The sequence below is a fragment of the Pezoporus occidentalis genome, unplaced genomic scaffold (assembly GCF_034315485.1).
Source record: "Pezoporus occidentalis ecotype Australia unplaced genomic scaffold, CSIRO_AGI_Poc_V1 ctg385, whole genome shotgun sequence".
In the NCBI taxonomy this organism is placed as follows: domain Eukaryota; kingdom Metazoa; phylum Chordata; class Aves; order Psittaciformes; family Psittacidae; genus Pezoporus; species Pezoporus occidentalis.
The window spans coordinates 95,960-115,831 of NW_026915708.1; the positions used below are offsets into that span (position 1 = coordinate 95,960).

Consider the following 19,872-nt stretch of genomic DNA (forward strand, 5'->3'; position numbering starts at 1 on the left):
TGGGCACAGGGAGTGGGGTGCCCCTGGGCACCGGGGTCCGGAGTCCAGCTCTGGTAATGAGGGTGCCAGGCAGCCTGAGTTCCTTAGGGGGGGGCCGGGGGCACCCCATAATGGTGCCTGGGTGGGGGGGATCCTCCATTCCCCAGCACATGCCTCTCGGTGTCCCCAGGACCATGTTCTTCATCATCATCGTCATCACCCTCATGGCCATCGTCTTCCTCATCGTGCTCTTCTACGTCTGCTGCAAGCTGTGCCGAGCCCCCGCGCCCCCCCCGCCCCACGGGGACCGCCGCGGCCCCGCGCCCCCCCCGCTGGCTCCACTGCCCGCGCTGCCCGCGCTGCCTGCGGGGATCGACCCCCCCCCATACAGCGAGGTGGGGCCCGCGGGCAGCGGGTACTGAGGGTTATGGGGCAATGGGGTTATGGGGCGGTGGGTGCTGATGGCACAGTGTGATGGGTGCTGGGGACTATGGGGTGATGGGGGCTATGGTGTGATGGGTGCTGTGGGTGTGGGGTGATGGGTGCTGGGAGCTATGGGGTGATGGGTGCTGTGGGTGTGGGGTGATGGGTGCTGGGGACTATGGGGTGCTGGGGCTATGGGGTGCTGGGTGCTATGGGTGCGGGGTGACGGGTGCTGGGAGCTATGGGATGATGGGTGCTGTGGGTGCGGGGTGATGGGTGCTGGGAGCTATGGGGTGATGGGTGCTGTGGGTGTGGGGTGATGGGTGCTGGGAGCTATGGGATGATGGGTGCTGTGGGTGTGGGGTGATGGGTGCTGGGAGCTATGGGGTGATGGGTGCTGTGGGTGTGGGGTGATGGGGCTCATCAGAGCATGAGGGACTATGGATGCCACATGCCCCCCCCCACTGACCCCCTCAGGTGACAGCGAAGCCCTTCCTGTACCCCCCACTGCAGGGGCTGTGCCCTGAGTGTGGCCGTGGCCCTGGGGCTCAGCCCCCACAGACCCGCTTCTAGGGGTCATCCCCCTGAGGACAGCGTTGCCCTTCCCGGGGGGCACAGACCCCGGCTCCTGATCACTCGGATGCCCCCCTGTGATGCTCAGGTCAATGCCCCCCCAGACTCCTGGGCCCACACCACCATCCCCCCCCCCCCCCCCCGGGTTCTTGAGGACCAGGGGGGGATGTGGGGCCATGGAGTTCTCTATTTATTGTGTTTAAAGTGCCAAACTCTCTGCTGCGCTGGTTCCTGGGATGGGAGGGTCGGAGGGGACCAGGGTACAAGGGAGAAGGTTCTGGGGGGGGTGGTGCTTGTGGGTGCAGCCTGGACATTGCCGAGTGGGGCCCTGACACCCTGCCCCTGTCCCTATCTCTGTTCCCATTCCCTTCTCCTTCTTCATCCCCATCCCCATTCCATCTATTTCACCCCCATCCTGACCCCTATCCCTATGTCCCTATCCATTCCCATCCCCATCCCAACCCATCCTCACCCCTATCTCTACCTCCATCCCATCTCATCCCCATCCCCATTCTACTTCATCCCCACCCCTATTCCTATGTCCGTATCTATTCCCATCCCCACATCCATCTCCACCCCATCTCATCCCAACCCCTATCTCCACGTCCATCCCACCTCATCCCTGTCCCCATCCCAGGAGCCAAGCCCAGCCCAGCAGGACACAGGGGCTCCCTGAGCCCGGCGCTGTCCCTGTCATGCCGTTTGCCGGCCCTGGCGCCTCTTGATCCTCCTCTTGAGGAGCAGCAGGTCCACGTAGAGCAGGCGGCCCAGGACGGCAGAGGCACAGATGAGCCCCCCGTGCAGGGCCCCTGCCAGCCCACAGCTGAACACGTCCTGCCCTGGAGACAGCGTCACAGGACACGGCCACCACCACGGGAGGGCCCCCCCCATGCAGGGGGGACGGGGGGATGCAGGTCCCTTACCCGTCAGGTAGAGGTTCTTCACGGGTGTCTTGGCTCTCATGGCGGCCACCACAGCCGGGCTGAAGCGGGCGACGTCATGCTCGGCCCCATACATCTCCCCACGGGGAGCCGCCAGGTAGTGCTGGTTGGTGAGTGGGGACGCTGCCTCCACGAACTCCACCTGCACGGGCACAATGTGGGGCTCAGGGTACAACGGGGGGCTTAGGGCACAGGGGACGCAGGGCCACCCTTCCCACCAAACAGCAGGTCCCACCACAACAGCTCCAAGCCTGCCTGGTGGGTGCAAAGTTGCTGGGGGGGCTGGGCTGCACCATGGCTCTGGGGGGTCCCCACTGGGCACCCGTTCTGTTGGGTGGATCCCCATTGGGTACCCCAAGCCCAAAGGGTACCCCAACCCCACCAAGCACATACCATAGGGCACCGCATCCCATACGGCACACAATCCCCACTCTACACTCACACCCATGGGGCATCCCATCACAAGGCACCCCAGCCCTACAGGACGCCCCGTCCCTGCAGCCCCCCTTGGTCCCCACGGGGGTGCCAGGGGATGCAGCGGGGCTGTCACCTTGTCGCGGAGGTGAGGGAAGCGCTGCAGCGCCCGCTCCAGCAGCCGCTGGGCGATGCTCATCTTGTACTGCTGGTAATGGGCGCCGCGGTGCTTGGTGCGGGTTCCGGCCCACTCCTCGAACCACTCGTACCGTGCCATGGTCAGGATGGTCATGCAGGACCGGCCTGAGGGGGGGACACCAGTGACAACCCCACCAGTGCCCATGTCAGCCTGGGATGTGGTACTGGTGGGGGTGCCCGCCCCATAGTCCTGGCTGAGGGACCCCCCCCACCCCGTACCTGGGTGCCGCTGTTCATAGGTGGGGTCCTTGGCAGCAGGGAAGGTGATGAACATCATGGCCAGGTTCTCGGGGACGTCGTCACGACTCAGAGCAGCGTACTGGGTCATCCTGTGGGCAGAGCGGGCAGCGCTGTGCACCCACCGCCCCCCATGCACCCAGCGTGCACCCAACCTGCCATACACCCAACCCAACCACCCAAACACCACCACACACCCGGCCTGTCCACCCTGCACCCACCAACGTACAACCAACCACCCACCATGCACCCAGCGCACCATATACCCAACCCAGCTGCTCCCACCAATGTGCAACCAATCCACCCAGTATGCACCCAACCTGCCGCAGACCCAACCCAAACACCGTGCACCCACCACCATACAACCAATCTACCCACAATGCACCCAACCCAACCACCCTGCACCCACCATGCACCCAACGCAACCAACATACACCCAATGACCATGCACCCAATCCACTACTGTGCATCCAGCACGCACCCAACCCCTGTACCTCCAACCTGTCCACCATGCTCCCCATCACTGTACAACCGATCCACCCACTGTATACCCGACCACCCTGCACCCAACCACTGTACATCCCACCCAGCCCCTGGCTGCCCCCCCTCCCCATGCCCACTCCAGGGTGCTGGGGGGGCCCGTACATGGTATCCAGTTCATTGTGGGGGTAGATCCAGAAGTTGGTAGGGGGCAGGCGCAGCTCGGCCGCACTGCCCCGCAGCCCCACAAACACCAGGAAGGAGCCCATGCCGTGCCGCACCATGGCCAGGCGGGAGCTCACCTCTGCGGGGACACAGTGGTGGCACCCCGGCTGCGAGGGGACGCCGGGAGTGCCAGGGACATGGGGGTTGATGAGCAGGGACACGGGGATGCTGGGGATCCAGCACCTGGGTGGCTGCGGAGCAGGGGGGGCAGCAGCTTGCCGAAGGTGTTGAAGATGCCAGCGTCAGAGATGACGATGGGGGCGAAGATCTCCACCTCCTCCTCCTCGCTGGGCCCCTTCTGCACCGCCACCCCTGGGGGCGGGAGGGGTCAGGGGAGCGCAGGACCCATCGTGCCCTCATGGTTGGGGGGGCGGGTTGGGGCTCACCCATGGCGGCGCCGTCGGGGGACACGAGGATGCGGGTGACGGGGGCGTGCACGAGCACGGCCCCCCCAGCACGCTCGATGAGGGGCACGGCGTGAAAAGCGACCTCGCTGGCCCCTCCCCGTGGGTACCAGGCACCGCGCTGGTAGTGGTGAACCATGAGCACGTTCATCAGGAAGCTGGAGTCCTGCGGGGCCGTGCCTGCAGACATCACGATACAGCCCCCGCATTGCAATACAGCCCCCTACATTGTGATACAGCCCCACCTACTGTGATGCAGGCCCCCCATCATGATACAGCCCTCCCCTATCATGATACAGCCCTCCCCTATCATGATATAGCTCTCCCCTATCATGATACAGTCCTCACCTATCATGACATGGCCTCCCCTGTCACAATACAGCCATCCCTTATCATGATACAGCCCTCCCCTATTGTGATACAGCCATCCCCTATAGTGACATAGCCCTTCCCTACTGCGATACAGCCCTTCCCTATCGTGATACAGTCCTCCCCTATCATGATATGGCCTCCCCATATCATGACACAGCCTGCCCCACTGCAACACAGCCCTCCCCATTGCAACAGAGCCCTTCCCATCATGCTGGTGCCATCCCCTGGCATGACATGGCCCTCCCTTATGACTTGGCCCTCCTCTATCAACGATGCAACACCCCCTATTGCAATACATCCCTGCTCCATCATCATAGTGCCCTTCCTATCCTGACGACCTCCTCCCAATCACAACCTCCTCCCTATCACGAGGCCTCCTCTCTATTGCAACAGCCCCTCCCTTATCCCAATGGCCCCTCCTATCGTGACAATGCTCTCCCTATCGTGATGGCCGCTGACCATAGAAGAAGTAGCAGAGCAGGGCGCGCAGGTCACGGTTGTCTGTCAGCCGCGCCACGGCCTCGCTGTGGCTGGTGGCCGCCATGCGGAACACGGGTGAGATGCAGTAGATGAGGCCAGTGCGGACCAGGAGCGTGGCCAAGCACCGCGGCACCATCTTCAGCACCGCCAGCAGCGCCACGTGCCGCGAGGCCACCTGCACCGGGACAGCCCGCGCGCAGCACCCAGCGCCACCCGGGTCACCACCGTGCTGCCACCGCGGCCGCAGCGCTCCCAAAGCCCCTTCCACGCTGTGACCATCACCAGTGTCCGCAGCGTTGCTGATACCGCTTCACCACCACGACCATCATTTTGTCCCCAGTTTGACTACACCTGTGTCCCCACCATTCCTGTCGGTTCTGTCCCGTACCGTCACTATCACCCATGTCTCCACCACCCCATCACTTCATCCCTTCCATGCCCATCATCCTTGTCCCCAGCACTCTCACTGCCCCTTCCGCACCATGCCCACCCATCACCCTCCTCTCTACCACATCCTCCCCATCACCATCCCCACACCCACATCCCAAGCTGACCATTCCCAGCCCCACACCCCAGATCCCCCCACCTTGGAGAGCCTCATGAACTCCCTGATGGCCGCCTTCTCCTCTGGGAACTGCTCCTCCAGCGCGGCGGCAAAGGCGGTTTTGCCAGCACGGAGCTGGTAACACCGTGGGCCCAGGGTCACCTCATCATAGGGGTCGGGCAGGCGCTGCCAGCAGAGCTGCCCATCCGTGAGCTGGTCCAGCGCCACGCGCAGCATGCTGCCTGCGTGCATCTGCCCCACATAGTGGATGCCTGTGGGGACATCAGGGACATGGGGATGTGGGGACATGCAGCCAGAGCCGCCGTGCTGCATGCAGAGTGTGTGCATGCGTGTTGCATGCAGACATGCTGCACACACAGACATGTTGCCTGAACACATAGAATGATAGCATCAACCAGGCTGGAAAAGACCTTTAAGATCATCAAGGCCAACCTTTACCCCGGTAAAGTGCCAAAGCCACCAATAAGCCATGGGCACACACTGCCTGCTCACCCGCGCACGCTATCTACACACAGACACGCACTGCCTGCACGCAGACACACGCTACCTGTGCACACTGAGTCCGCCTGCACGCACCGACACACACTGCACAGATGGGCACACGCTGGCAGTGAGCGCTGGGTGGTGGCACCCGGGGGTCAGGGGTACTGGGGTCTTTGATAATGGGGTTTGGGGGCACCGGGGGGATCCTCACCTACATCGAACTCGCAGCCCCGCTCCTGGAAGCTGTGGCAGCACCCACCGGCCTGGTCATGCTGCTCCAGCACCAGCACCCTCTTGCCCACCTTGGCCAAGGTGCCCGCGGCTGCCAGGCCCCCGATGCCACTGCCGATGACCACAGCATCCAGCACCGGTGGCACCCGCTGGGTGCTGAACCCTGCACACATGGACACACGGAAACACACATGAACACACGGACAGACACACGGACACATGAACACACAGACAGATGGACACACGGACACACAGGCAGCGTGTGCCCAGCACTCACCCTGCTTCAGCACCTTGTCCCGGGCGCCCTGGTCCGTCACCAGTGGCCGGGGGGGTTCCAGGGGGGGCTGTGAGAAGGGGTTGCCAGAGGGGGCCAGCAGCCGATGGGCCACCAGCACCAGCCCCAGCGCACCCAGTGCCAGCAGCAGCAGCAGCGTGAGCCACATCCTGCACCCACCGCGGCACCAGCCCCGAGGTGACACCGAGTCACCGGCAGCGCGTGGCGGGGGCACGGAGGTTTATAGACACGATTACGACACGCGACCTCAGAGCACCGCGGCTTAAAGCCACAGGAGCTTATGGACGTAGCTCCCTATGGGCAGGGGAACCCATGGTCATGGCACCCTATAGCCACACCATCCTACAGCCGGTGCAGTCTATGGCCACTGCACCTATGGTCATGGTACCCTGCGGCTGTGGTACCCCATGGGTGCAACACCCTATCACCATGGTGGTCTACAGCTACGGCATTTCTCATGCACAGATCAGGGTCCCATGGACACGTGCCCCTCATTTATACCTTGGTGTTGGTGCCAGGCCCCAAGGGGGCACAGTGTGGGCACATGTATGTATATACACATACATGTATGTATGCACACACATGGGTGTGTGGTGCTGCTGCACACACATGTGAGAGGTGGAGAGGCGTGTGGTGGTGGTGGACACGCCTGTGCACAGTCACACGTGTGCAAGGGAGCATGAGTACACTGGCACTTGTGCAGGCAAACATGCACACCCACAGACATACACACATCCGTACACACACACCTATAGGCAGCCATTGTGCACACACACACATAGACATCCCCTGTGCACACACAACCACAGACATCCCCTGCGCACACACCCCCATAGCCCCCCCCTGCACAGACACCCATAGCCACCCATTGTGCACACACGCCCATAGACAGCCATTGTGCACCCACCCCTGTAGGCACCCACCGCACACACACCCCCACATGCACCCATTGTGCACCCACCCCTGTAGGCACCCACTGCACACACACCCCCACAGGCACCCATTGTGCACCCACCCCTGTAGGCACCCACTGCACACACACCCCCATAGGCACCCATGGTGCACACACCCCCGTAGGCATCCATTGTGCACACACCCCTATAGACACCCATGGTGCACACACCCCCATAGGCACCCATTGTGCACACACCCCCATAGGCACCCATGGTGCACACACCCCCATAGGCACCCATGGTGCACACACCCCCATAGGCACCCATTGCGCACACACCCCCACAGGCACCCATTGTGCACACACCCCCATAGGCACCCATTGTGCACACACCCCCGTAGGCACCCATTGTGCACACACCCCCGTAGGCACCCATTGTGCACACACCCCCATAGGCGCCCATTGCGCACACACCCCCATAGACACCCATTGTGCACACACCCCCATAGGCACCCATTGCGCACACACCCCCATAGACACCCATTGTGCACACACCCCCATAGGCACCCATTGTGCACACACCCCCACAGGCACCCATTGTGCACACACCCCTATAGGCACCCATTGTGCACACACGCCCACAGACACCCATTGTGCACACACGCCCACAGACACCCATTGTGCACACACCCCCACAGGCACCCATTGTGCACACACCCCCACAGACACCCATTGTGCACACACCCCCACAGGCACCCATTGTGCACACACCCCCACAGACACCCATTGTGCACACACCCCCATAGACACCCATGGTGCACACACCCCCATAGACACCCATTGTGCACACACCCCCATAGACACCCATTGTGCACACACCCCCATAGACACCCATTGTGCACACACCCCCATAGGCACCCATTGTGCACACACCCCCATAGACACCCATTGTGCACACACCCCCATAGACACCCATTGTGCACACACCCCCATAGGCACCCATTGTGCACACACCCCCATAGGCACCCATTGTGCACACACCCCCACAGACACCCATTGTGCACACACCCCCACAGACACCCATTGTGCACACACCCCCACAGACACCCATTGTGCACACACCCCCATAGACACCCATTGTGCACACACCCCCACAGACACCCATTGTGCACACACCCCCATAGATACCCCCTCTGCACACCCATAGACACTTCCCACCCCCCCGCGCGGTGTCTGAGCTCTGCTGACCTCTTCCGGCAGCACCAAGGAAGAGCCCACGTGTGCAGTGACACATGTACACGCATGTACAGACATGTATAGATGTGTAGAGACATGTACAGACATGGGAGAGGGTGAGGGTGGGCAGAGGTGACAGCTGTGACACGCGTGACACTGTGTGTGCTCCCTGCGCTGACCAAGGCCCGCATGGATGCAGCCGGATGGGAACAACCGCAGCTTCACCCTCCTTTAATAGAAGTCACAGCAAATCCCAAAAGGAGCCCCCGGGAATGGGACAGGGATGGGGATGGCCGGGGGGGGGCACACATATGTGCACACACCTGCATGTGTGAGCCCTGTGCTCCCCATGGCACGCCATGGCAGCTCCAGGGTTAATCCAGGGTTAATGGGAGTCGGGGGGGGTGGGTGGTGTTATTGCTACCTGGGAGGGGCAATGGGGGACACCAGGGAGAGGGGGGTCCCCCCACCCTCGTAAGGGTGAAATGGGATCCCTGGGAGGGGGAGCTGGGAGGCCTGGGCCCATGGCAGCTTATGGGGCTGTAGTGGGGTGTGACTCCCCCTCATCCCCCAAGTCTGGGCTTCCCCATGGGGAAACTAAGGCAGGGGTTATGGGGTGCCCCACAGGTTGGGGGATGACACTGTGGGGAGGGGCAGGTTTGGCAGTGAATCAGCTGTGGGGTGCTGGGCACGGCTGGGGGAGCTGCCCCCATAATGGGACCCCACCGGCTTCTCCCCCCCACTCCCCCCATGTCTGGGGCTGGGAGAAGGGGGGGAAAGAGGGGTCCAGAGGCTTGGGCAAGGGTCCCCCTTACTCCCCCCGTGCTGGTGCGAGCCCCTCACACCAATGGGTGACACAGGGGGCACAAGCGCCCCATGGGGCTGGGGGTGCCTGGGGGGCCTCTAATAGACCCAACTGACGGGCACCCATTGGGGCTGCACCCGCAGGCGCTCCATGGCCTCGCGCAACCGCCCGAAGGTGCGCTCCAGGTCATCGTTGGTGAGGCTGAGGTCGAAGTAGTGCCCGTACCCACGCTGGATGCGGCTGCTCTCCTCCACCGTGCGCCTGGCGTCGGCCTCCTGCCCGCATGGACCTGCCTCAGTCTCCCCATCCCTCCCCTTGTGCCCCCCATATACACACATAACCCCGGGGGGGGGGGGGGGGGGCCCACCGTGAGCTGCTTTGTAGCCACCCCGCTCTCCAGTGCTGCCCGGTTCATTGCTCGCAGCATCTCAGGACCGGGGGCTTCGATGAACACCACGTATGGCACGAACTCAGCCGTTCTCAGCACCTTCACTGCCTGGGGGGACAGGACAGATCTGAGCCCCATGGTGCGCACAGCGCCATCGCCCCCTTGGCAGGCTGGGGGGGTCCCGTACCTGGGGGTTGACATCCAGGATGCACATCTTGCCCGCCTCCACCACAGCGCGGATGGAGTCGATCTTGGTGCCGTAGAGGTTGCCCTCGTACTCGCCGTGCTCCAGGTATCGCCCGGCCTTGATGTCGGCCTCCATCTCCCCCCGCGACACGAAGCGGTACCCGAGCCCATCCCGCTCGCTGTCCTTCGGCTTCCGCGACGTGTCTGTGCGGCATGGACCACTCACCCCCACAGCACCCCCGGGCATGGGCTGCACCCACACAGGTGGGGATGGTGGCACTGTGGGGGGACACGCATGCTCACAGGGGACAGGGATGCTCATGGGAACGATGAAGCTGGCAGGGGACACGGGTGCTCGGTGGTGACAGAGATGCTCATATGGAACAGGGATGCTCATGGGGATGATGAAGCTGGCAGGGGACAGGGATGCTCAGAGGGGACAGGGATGCCTGTGGAAATAACAATGGTGGCAGGGAACAGGGATGTTCAGAGGGGACAGGGATGCTCTTGGGGATGATGAAAGTGGCAGGGGACAGGGATGCTCAGAGGCCTGGGGACACTCACAGGGGATGGTGGTGCCGTAGCGCGCCTGGTCGGACATGATGAGCTTGTTCTTGAGGCTGCGGCGCCCGACGCCCTGCGCCCCGATGAGCACCAGCGTTTTCCTGCGGAACGGCGGCATTCGCGCCACCTCCTCGTAGATGAGCAGCTCGTGACGGTCAAACTCTGGCGTGGGATGGGGCTGTCACCCACAGGGGACTCTGGGGTGCCCCGGCCCATGGGTGCCACCACCTGCCACCAGGGCAGCTCACCAGCGTTCTTGGTAGTCAGGTACATCATCCTCTTCTTCCTCTTCCCGCTGAGGCTGCCACACAGGGACCCTGCTGAGGGCAAGTGGGGCTGAGCTGGAGACAGGGACAGGGATGGGGCTGCAAGGGACAGAGCCATGGGACTGGCACCAGGGGCTGGGTCATGGGGACATGATCCTGGGAACTGGGGACCTGCCGAAGCCATGGGTACATCACCATGGGGACATCACTGTGGGGCATGGGGACCCTGCCATGGGGCGATGGGGACCTGCCGTGCCCCCCCGGCTCCGTACCGGCAGTGGGAGCTGTGTCCCCGTCCCTCCGCACGAAGGCTTTGCGCTTCTCCTCCAGCAGCTGACTGGGCACCAGCCCCGCGCTGCCCCCCGCCACATGGCACGCCTGGGGACAGGGCGCTGGTACCGGCACCACGGGCACCAAACATGGGACCCCCCAACCCATGAGGACACTGCGCTGGTACCGGTCCCACGGGCACTCAACCATGGGGACACCCCAAATATGGGGACACCCCAATCCACAGGGACCCCCCCAGCTGCAAAAGAAACCTCAACTCCAGGTCCACCCGCCCCCAGTTTCCAGGAACCCCCCAAGCCCCAAATGAACCCCCCAGCTCCCAGGGACCAGCCCCAGTTTTAGGCACCCCCCCAAGCTCCACAAGGACCTCCCAGTTTCCAGACACCCCTTGACCTTCCAGTTACCCCCCATCCCCAAGACACACCACGACCCCCTGTGCACCCAGCTGCCAACAATCCAGCACCACGTCCCCCCCTTATTCGCCCCTGACCTGCCACCAGTTGGGGTCATCCTGGTTGACGATCTGCAGCAGGTCCCCGGCCATGAACTTGAGCCCGGCCTCACGGCACGGGATGAGGGTGTCCGTGGCCGGGTCATAGTCGAAGTGACATTTGACATAGACCTGGGGGCCGGGGAGGCACCGGGATGCTGCCGGGATCGGTGCCATGCCCACGCACACGCATACACACATACACACACACACGCACACGCGTGTGCCCCGCGCTAGGTGCCCCCCCCCGCCCGCCGCAGCCAGGCACGCATGGCCCCCGCGCACACGCAGGCGGCTCCAGTGGCCACCACTGCTCCCCACAGTGCACCCAGAGCAGCCCCCACGCAGAGCCCCACGGCCACGCACAGGCACACGCATGCACCCAGCACCGCCAGCAGCGAGCCGGCGATGGCGCACATGTGTGCGGAGGCCGCGGCACACGCGTGTGTGAGCACACGGAACCCACGCAGCGCCGGCTCTGGGGATGCGCAGTACCAGGGGATGCAGGGACAAGAGCGGCTTTGTCCCCACGGAGCCTGCGCCGGGCTGGCACTGGGGACATGGGGCACCCTCTGACACCCGGGTCCAGATGTGGGGATGGGGCCAAGGCCAGATCCACTGCAGCCCTCGGCAGTGCACGGGGCATGGGGGACACCAGGGTCCCACTGGCCATGGGGCACGACTCTGCAGGGGGGCAGCAGGGAGAGGGGGTCGTGTGGCTCAAGGGGAGATGAGGCACATGAAGAGGGGACAGGGGACATGGGGCACATGTGAGCATGGGGACAATGTGGACATAGGGACACAGACATGGAGTATCCATGGGTAGGGTGCTGGGTGTGGGACGCAGATGCAGGTGCAAAGGTGGATGGAGGGCGGGATGCAGATGCAGGCGCAGATGTGCATTCAGGGCAGGTTGTAGGGTGGAATGCAGATGTGGATGCAGGGCAGGATGCAGGGTGGGATGCAGATGTGGATGCAAGGATGCAGATGTGGATGCAAAGGTGGACGCAGGGCAGGATGCAGATGCAGGTGCAGAGGTGGATGCAGGGCAGGATGCAGATGCGGGGCAGAGGTGGATGCAGATGCAGGTGCAGAGGTGGATGCAGGGCAGGATGCAGATGCGGGTGCAGGCGTGGATGCAAAGGTGGATGCAAGGCAGGACAGGGATACAGGTACAGATGTGGATGCAGGGCAGAACGCAGAGGAGGATGCAGAGGTAGATACAGGGTGGGATGCAGATGCAGACATGCGCAGCCGCGGGCACTGGGGGTGAGGTACCTGCCGGGGCGGGTGCGGCTCCTGGTAGCTGGGCAGCACCTTGAGCACGACGCTGCCGCTGGCCTGGCGCAGGGAGTCCTGCAGAGCCCGCGGGTCGCTGCCCACCTCGCGCCCGTTCACCTCGCGGATGACGTCCCCCACGTGCAGCAGCCCCTGCTGCGCCACCATGCCCCCGTGCAGGATGCGGGCGACCACCAGCTCCCCCCGCTCCACCCGGAATGTCACCCCCTGCGTGCACAGCCCCGGTCAGCACCGGCACCAGTGCCAGCGGTCACATCCAGTCACCCCCAGCATCACCCATTGCCCTCCAGTCACACCAGCAATGCTCCAGCACCCCGCAACGCCCCCAGCACCCACAGTAATACCTTCCCAGCACTCTGTAGTGTCAACAGCAACACCCCTGATGTCCACAGCATCCTGCATCATCACCCCACAGCACCCTGCAATGCCCTCCAGCACCCCACAGCACCCCAATGCTCACAGCACCTGCACCATCACCATCACCCACAGCACCCCACAGTGCTTGCAATGCTCCCAGCACCCAGCAATGCCCTCTAGCACCCCACAGCACTTGGCACCAGCACCTAACATCACACCAGCACCCTGCAATGCTCCCAATGCTCCCAGCACCCAGCAACACTCCACAGCACCCCCAATGTCCACAGCACTTGCACCACCACCACCCACAGCACCCAGCAATGCCCCCCAGCACCCCAGTGCCCACAGCACCATCCCCATCACCCGCAGCACCCGTGGCTCCACTGGCTCTCACCAGGCTCTGGCCGGGCGCACGGCGGATGCCCACCATGCGCACGGCATCGGGGGGCAGCGGGTGGTGGCTGCCGGGGGGCGGGACCGGGCTCCCCGGGGGGGTCTCGTAGCTCTTGGTGGCCACCGAGTCGTGCGTCTCCAGCAGCGACTGCGAGGACACGGCACAGGGCTGGCACGCGCCTCGCACACGTGTCCTTTCACACGTGTCCTTACACAAGCATCCCTGCACACAGTTCCCTGCACATGTGTCCTCGCACACATGTCCCTGCACACGCGTCCTCACACACACGCCCTTGCACACGCATCCTTGCACATGCATCCCTGCACACGTGTCCTCACACACGCGTCCTTGCACACGCTTCCTTGCACGTGTCCTCACACACACATCCTTGCACACGCATCCTTGCACATGCATCCCTGCACACGTGTCCTCACACACGCGTCCTTGCACACGCATCCTTGCACACACATCCCTGCACACACATCCCTGCACACACATCCTTGCACACACATGCTCGCACCTGGAAGTGGGGCTGGCGCAGGATGCGGCTCAGTTCCGCAGCCGCGCTGTCCCGCGGCGCCAGGGGCCCGATGTCCCGCAGGATCTCCTGCACCAGCGCCACGTTGTTGTCCTGCACCGCCTCCAAGCGCCGCTCCTCCAACCGCTCGTGCGCCTGTGGGCACACGCATGTGAGCAAGAACACGTGAGCACACCTTGGCCTTTGCACACACACAGCACCCCGTGTGCACATGCACAAACCTGCCCTTTTGCAGGCACACACATGCACAGCATCAAATACAGGCGTACACGTGTGCGCTCACCTATCACCACAGCGACGTGTGCACACGCGCGTGCCATTGCACAATCATGTGCGCATGTAAATACCCACACACCTGTAATGGTAAACACACAGGATGTGGGGCAGCCACGAGCCCCCAGCAACACGCACACAGAGTGATGCACACACGTGCACACACGCGTGCAAAGATGCACACTCACTTGCGTGCATGCACACACACGTATGAGCAAGTATGGGCACACACCTCCCTGCATGCACGTACATCCATGCATGCACACACATCTATGTACATGTGGATGCATACCTACATGTACATGCACACACAGGTATGTGCAAACATGAGCAGAGACCTCCCCGCATGCACACAAGCATATATCCACATATGCACGCACACACACGCAAAGACATATGGATGCACGTGTACACGCATAGATACATGTGTGCACGTGCAGGTACATGCGAACACACACACATGTGAGCACACATCCATGCACTATACGCACACACATGTACACAAGCACAAACACCCATATGCATGCACATCTTCCTGCGCACCACAGGGACACACATGTGTGTGCACAAACACACGATAGCCCTCAACACACATGCACACATGTGCCGCATGTGCTGCCCCGTGCCCGGGGGGGTCACGGTGTCCGCGTGGTGTCCCCTCACCTTGGCCAGGGACCGCACGATGGGGCTCTCCATGATGCCGCGCAGGAAGATGAGGTCGAGGTCCGCGGCTCCGGGGGGGCCTGGGACCCCCATCAGGTTGTCCAGGACCTGCTGCATGGCTTGGGGGGAAATGGGAGGATCATGGAGACCCATTATGGCACCCCCGCACCAGGGACCACAGGGAGCCCCCCCCCAACGCAGCACTTGGAGGTGTGTTCAGTGATAAGGGCCAAAATGCAGCTGGGGGGGGTTCTGTGCAACTGGGGTGGGTGCAATGCAATTGGAGGGGGATGATGTGGGGGAGCGCAATACGATTGGGGGAGTTCAGTGCAATCAATGTGTTTTGATGCAATGGGGGGGGTCAATGCACGGAGGGGTGCAATGCAATGGGGGGCTGCGAGAGACAGCAGTGCAATGGCGGGAGATGCTGGGGATGGGGGGGGTGTTAATCCAGACACCCCCATATCGGGGGGGGGGGGGTCACAGCATCACCCAAGAGCCCCCCCCAACATCACCCACGCACCCCCTTCCCTGCCGCCATCTCCTTTCATCCCCCTCATCCCCCCCAGGGCCATGCGCCCCATCAGCCCCCGCACCCCCTATTCCCCCCCCCCTACCTGGGGGGTGCCGGGGGGGACTCTTAGGGGCCGGGAACCCTCTGCCGGGGTCGCTCATGGCTGCGCGCGGCAGCGCCGGGGACCCCCACCATCATCCGGGTACCGCGGCCCCCCCGGTCCACATCATCCCACCCCGCCTTGCACACGCGGGCACGCTCGTGTGCTCACGCTCACACACACACACACACACACACACACACACCCCACCGCGCTTGCACTTACCTGCTCTTGCACGCGCACACACCCCGGAACCCCCCCGCAGCGTGGGGAGGGGGAACGGGGGTGTTCGGCCCCTTTAAGGGGGGGGGGGCGCTATTGCCATGGCAGCGGGGGGGGGGGCGGATTTAAAGGGACCGCGGCCCGCTCCCTTGCACACGGGCATGCACAAGCGCGCACACGCACGTGTGTCCCGTCCGTCCCCCCCCCCCCGCAGCGCCGCCCTCGCAGGAGCGACCCCCGCAGCACCCCCCGCTTGCACGCGCGTTGCAGCAGGGCCGGGGCTGCCCCTTGCACGCGCGTGTGCAAGGCCCCGGTGCGCGCTCACCCGCGACGGAGCCGGGGGCAGCCGCGGGCATCGCTGCGGGCCACGGGGCCTGGCACGGCCGGGACGGGGCCACCGCGCAGGCGTGCGGGGCCCGGGCAGCCCCGGGCACACGGGCTCGTGCTTGCACACGCGTGTGCGAGGGCACCACGGGCGCTCGCGGGGGCGCACGGGGCCCCTGTGACCTCCCAGGGACAGAACGGGGGGACCCCAGCGCGGCACCGGCACCCGCGCAGTGGGGACCCCCCCAAGGTGTCCCAGCGCCGGCATCCCCGGTGCCTCCTGCCCCAGTCAGTGACTGCAGTGCCCAGCACAACCAGTATCAGGGTCCCCATGGACCCACCCCCCCGTGTCACCAGCATCCCCACTGTCCTCAGCATCCCCAGTTCCCCGTCTTCCCAAGCAGGCAGAGGCAGAAGGTGGCTGCAGGGGGTTTATTGCGGGGGGGGCAGGATGGTCCAGGGGTGATGGATGCAGCGTGGTGGGTGCTGTAGGTGGGTGCAGTGGGTGCCGTTGGTGGGTGCTGTAGGTGCGTGCCGTTGGTGGGTGCTGTGGGTGCCGCTGGTGGGTGCTGTAGGTGCCGTTGGTGGGTGCTGTAGGTGGGTGCAGTGGGTGCCGCTGGTGGGTGCTGTAGGTGGGTGCAGTGGGTGCCGTTGGTGGGTGCTGTAGGTGGGTGCAGTGGGTGCCGCTGGTGGGTGCTGTAGGTGGGTGCAGTGGGTGCCGTTGGTGGGTGCCGCTGGTGGGTGCTGTAGGTGGGTGCAGTGAGTGCCGTTGGTGGGTGCTGTAGGTGGGTGCAGTGGGTGCCGCTGGTGGGTGCTGTAGGTGGGTGCAGTGGGTGCCGTTGGTGGGTGCTGTAGGTGGGTGCAGTGGGTGCCGTTGGTGGGTGCTGTAGGTGGGTGCAGTGGGTGCCGCTGGTGGGTGCTGTAGGTGGGTGCAGTGGGTGCCGTTGGTGGGTGCTGTAGGTGGGTGGTGTTGCTGCTTTTGGGAGGCTCCTCTTCACCCACCGGCCGCGCAGCATCCCTGCAAGGAGAGGGGTCAGCACCCAGCACCCACAGCCCTGCCGGCACACGGAGGTGATGCCCGGGATGACCCAGCCCCGGCCCCTCCTCACCTGGGGCTCAGCACCCCGCGGTGCCGAAGGGCTCCTCGGACAGCGCCCGCCCACCGGAGCGCTTCCCGTACCTGCAGGGAGCGTGTTACCAGGGAGCAGCCACCGGAGCAACGTGTAACGGGGAGCAGTGTGTAACGGGGAGCAGTGTGTAACGGGGAGCAGTGTGTAATGGGGAGCAACGTGTAACGGGGAGCAGTGTGTAACGGGGAGCAGTGTGTAACGGGGAGCAGTGTGTAATGGGGAGCAACGTGTAACGGGGAGCAGTGTGTAATGGGGAGCAGTGTGTAACGGGGAGCAGTGTGTAACGGGGAGCAGTGTGTAATGGGGAGCAGTGTGTAACGGGGAGCAGTGTGTAATGGGGAGCAGTGTGTAATGGGGAGCAGTGTGTAACGGGGAGAACGGGGCAGCAGGGAGCAGTGTGTAAAAGGGGGCAGGTCACAGTGGAGAACACATCACAATGGGAGCACGTCATGATGCCCGTCGCAACAGGGAGCAGGTCATGATGGGGAGCACGTCACAGTGGGGGGCAGGTCACAATGGGGATGGGGAACACATCACAATGGGGGCAGGTCATAACAGGGGGCACAGCATGATGAGGAGCACATTGCAATGGGGAGCAGGTCACAGTGGGGGCAGGTCACAATGGGAAGCATGTCACAATGGGAGCATGTCGTGATGGGGAGCAAGTCACAATGGGAGGCAGGTCAGAGTGGGGAGCAGGTCATTATGGGGGCACATTTCAATGGGGCTGTACCTCTTTGAGGATCAAGTCATAATGGGGCCATGTTGCGACACGGATCGTGTCGCGGTGGGGGTCATATCATGATGGGGATCATGTCACAATGGGGATTGTGTTGAGATGGGGATCGTGTAGCAATGGGGATCGTGTCGTGATGGGGATCGTGTCACGCTGGGGATCGTGTCGCGATGGGGATTGTGTCGCAATGGGGATCATGTCACAATGGGAATTGTGTCGCGATGGGATTGTGTCGCGATGGGGATCATGTCACGATGGGGATTGTGTCACAATGGGGATCGTGTCGCGATGGGGATCGTGTCGCGATGGGATTGTGTTGCGATGGGGATCGTGTCGTGATGGGGATTGTGTCGCGATGGGGATTGTGTCGCGATGGAGATTGTGTCACAATGGGGATCGTGTCACGATGGGGATTGTGTTGAGATGGGGATCGTGTAGCAATGGGGATCGTGTCGTGATGGGGATCGTGTCACGCTGGGGATCGTGTCGCGATGGGGATTGTGTTGCAATGGGGATTGTGTCGCAATGGGGATCATGTCACAATGGGAATTGTGTCGCGATGGGATTGTGTCGCGATGGGGATCATGTCACGATGGGGATTGTGTCACAATGGGGATCGTGTCGCGATGGGGATCGTGTCGCGATGGGGATTGTGTTGCAATGGGGATTGTGTCGCAATGGGGATCATGTCACAATGGGAATTGTGTCGCGATGGGATTGTGTCGCGATGGGGATCATGTCACGATGGGGATTGTGTCACAATGGGGATCGTGTCGCGATGGGGATCGTGTCGCGATGGGATTGTGTTGCGATGGGGATCGTGTCGTGATGGGGATTGTGTCGCGATGGGGATTGTGTCGCGATGGGATTGTGTCACGATGGGATTGTGTCGCGATGGAGATTGTGTCGCGATGGAGATTGTGTCACAATGGGGATCGTGTCACGATGGGGCTGCGTGGCCGCCCCACGCTCACCGGTGCCGGGTCACCACGTTCAGGTACTGCTGCAGGTCCTGGTAGAAGCGCTCGAGCTCCTCGAGGGTCGCGTCGTCCCCGGGGTACCTGGGTTGTGCGGGGCTGGCAGCGCCAGGACCCTCCCGCAGCAGCACCAGTGCCCACACCAGCAGCAGCAGCGCCCGGCAGCGGGGAGCCATGGCTGCGCCTGGCACATGTGGGTGCACACGTGTGAGCACGCAGCCGTACACGTGTGAGCACGCAGCCGTACACGTGTGAGCACAGACCCGTACACGTGTGAGCACGCAGCCGTACACGTGTGAGCACAGACCCGTACACGTGTGAGCACAGACCGGTACACGTGTGAGCACAGACCCGTACACGTGTGAGCACAGACCCGTACACGTGTGAGCACAGACCCGTACACGTGTGAGCACAGACCCGTACATGTGTGAGCACAGACCCGTACACGTGTGAGCACAGACCCGTACACGTGTGAGCACAGACCCGTACACGTGTGAGCACAGACCCGTACACGTGTGAGCACGCAGCCGTACACGTGTGAGCACAGACCCGTACACGTGTGAGCACAGACCCGTACACGTGTGAGCACAGACCCGTACAGGTGTGAGCACAGACCTGCACACGTGTGAGCAAAGACCCGTACACGTGTGAGCACAGACCCGTACAGGTGTGAGCACAGACCCGTACACGTGTGAGCACAGACCCGTACACGTGTGAGCACAGACCCGTACACGTGTGAGCACAGACCCGTACACGTGTGAGCACAGACCCGTACACGTGTGAGCACAGACCTGTACATGTGTGAGCACAGACCCGTACACGTGTGAGCACAGACCCGTACACGTGTGAGCACAGACCTGTACATGTGTGAGCACAGACCTGTACAGGTGTGAGCACGCGGCCGTACACGTGTGAGCACAGACCTGC

At 63.2% G+C, this 19,872-nt stretch overlaps 3 protein-coding genes across 9 annotated transcripts; all 3 read right to left on the minus strand.

Moving 5' to 3' along the window:
• Positions 1–1,568: 1,568 nt before the first annotated feature.
• On the minus strand, positions 1,569–6,937 carry LOC134170616 (all-trans-retinol 13,14-reductase-like). 2 transcript variants are annotated; one of them, XM_062632153.1, is made up of 11 exons: positions 6,283–6,937; positions 5,986–6,168; positions 5,313–5,542; positions 4,706–4,901; positions 3,857–4,054; positions 3,654–3,782; positions 3,411–3,549; positions 2,748–2,857; positions 2,467–2,633; positions 1,899–2,058; positions 1,569–1,814 (listed from the first exon to the last, which is right to left on the minus strand). In XM_062632153.1, the coding sequence occupies exons 1-11, from the start codon at positions 6,446–6,448 to the stop codon at positions 1,669–1,671; spliced, it is 1,824 nt and encodes a 607-aa protein (XP_062488137.1). In that variant the 5' UTR covers positions 6,449–6,937; the 3' UTR covers positions 1,569–1,668. The 2 variants fall into 2 exon arrangements, with proteins under 2 accessions (XP_062488137.1, XP_062488139.1); XM_062632155.1 differs by lacking the exon at positions 5,986–6,168 and having other exon boundaries at positions 6,283–6,935.
• Positions 6,938–8,729: 1,792 nt separating this feature from the next.
• On the minus strand, positions 8,730–16,125 carry MPP2 (MAGUK p55 scaffold protein 2). Of its 6 annotated transcripts, none has more exons than XM_062632134.1 (12): positions 16,104–16,125; positions 14,943–15,061; positions 13,989–14,141; positions 13,469–13,615; positions 12,697–12,924; positions 11,419–11,550; positions 10,910–11,015; positions 10,620–10,712; positions 10,372–10,533; positions 9,809–10,011; positions 9,601–9,729; positions 8,730–9,508 (listed from the first exon to the last, which is right to left on the minus strand). In XM_062632134.1, the coding sequence occupies exons 2-12, from the start codon at positions 15,057–15,059 to the stop codon at positions 9,332–9,334; spliced, it is 1,647 nt and encodes a 548-aa protein (XP_062488118.1). In that variant the 5' UTR covers positions 15,060–15,061; positions 16,104–16,125; the 3' UTR covers positions 8,730–9,331. The 6 variants fall into 6 exon arrangements, with proteins under 6 accessions (XP_062488118.1, XP_062488119.1, XP_062488114.1 ...); XM_062632135.1 differs by lacking the exon at positions 16,104–16,125 and adding an exon at positions 15,782–15,869; XM_062632130.1 differs by lacking the exon at positions 16,104–16,125 and adding an exon at positions 15,560–15,668.
• Positions 16,126–17,045: 920 nt separating this feature from the next.
• On the minus strand, positions 17,046–19,172 carry LOC134170617 (pancreatic polypeptide-like). Its single transcript, XM_062632156.1, has 3 exons — positions 18,943–19,172; positions 17,212–17,282; positions 17,046–17,120 (listed from the first exon to the last, which is right to left on the minus strand). Exons 1-2 carry the CDS (start codon positions 19,119–19,121, stop codon positions 17,219–17,221), a joined length of 243 nt encoding a protein of 80 aa, XP_062488140.1. The 5' UTR covers positions 19,122–19,172; the 3' UTR covers positions 17,046–17,120; positions 17,212–17,218.
• Between the last annotated feature and the right edge of the window lie 700 nt (positions 19,173–19,872).

What these genes read in the sequence shown, in the direction of transcription:
- LOC134170616 (XM_062632153.1), bottom strand. Translation starts at nt 6,448, where the DNA reads ATGTGGCTCACGCTGCTGCTGCTGCTGGCACTGGGTGCGCTGGGGCTG. An exon ending in CCCCGACGGCGCCGCCATGG is followed by an intron (nt 3,783 to 3,856) that starts GTGAGCCCCAAC and finishes TCCCGCCCCCAG; the next exon opens with GGGTGGCGGTGCAGAAGGGG. An exon ending in GAAGAACCTCTACCTGACGG is followed by an intron (nt 1,815 to 1,898) that starts GTAAGGGACCTG and finishes CGCTGTCTCCAG; the next exon opens with GGCAGGACGTGTTCAGCTGT.
- MPP2 (XM_062632130.1), bottom strand. Translation starts at nt 15,617, where the DNA reads ATGAGCGACCCCGGCAGAGGGTTCCCGGCCCCTAAGAGTCCCCCCCGG. An exon ending in TCCCCCCCGGCACCCCCCAG is followed by an intron (nt 15,062 to 15,559) that starts GTAGGGGGGGGG and finishes TTTCCCCCCAAG; the next exon opens with CCATGCAGCAGGTCCTGGAC. An exon ending in TCCTGGATGTCAACCCCCAG is followed by an intron (nt 9,730 to 9,808) that starts GTACGGGACCCC and finishes CTGTCCCCCCAG; the next exon opens with GCAGTGAAGGTGCTGAGAAC.
- LOC134170617 (XM_062632156.1), bottom strand. Translation starts at nt 19,121, where the DNA reads ATGGCTCCCCGCTGCCGGGCGCTGCTGCTGCTGGTGTGGGCACTGGTG. An exon ending in AACGTGGTGACCCGGCACCG is followed by an intron (nt 17,283 to 18,942) that starts GTGAGCGTGGGG and finishes CGCTCCCTGCAG; the next exon opens with GTACGGGAAGCGCTCCGGTG.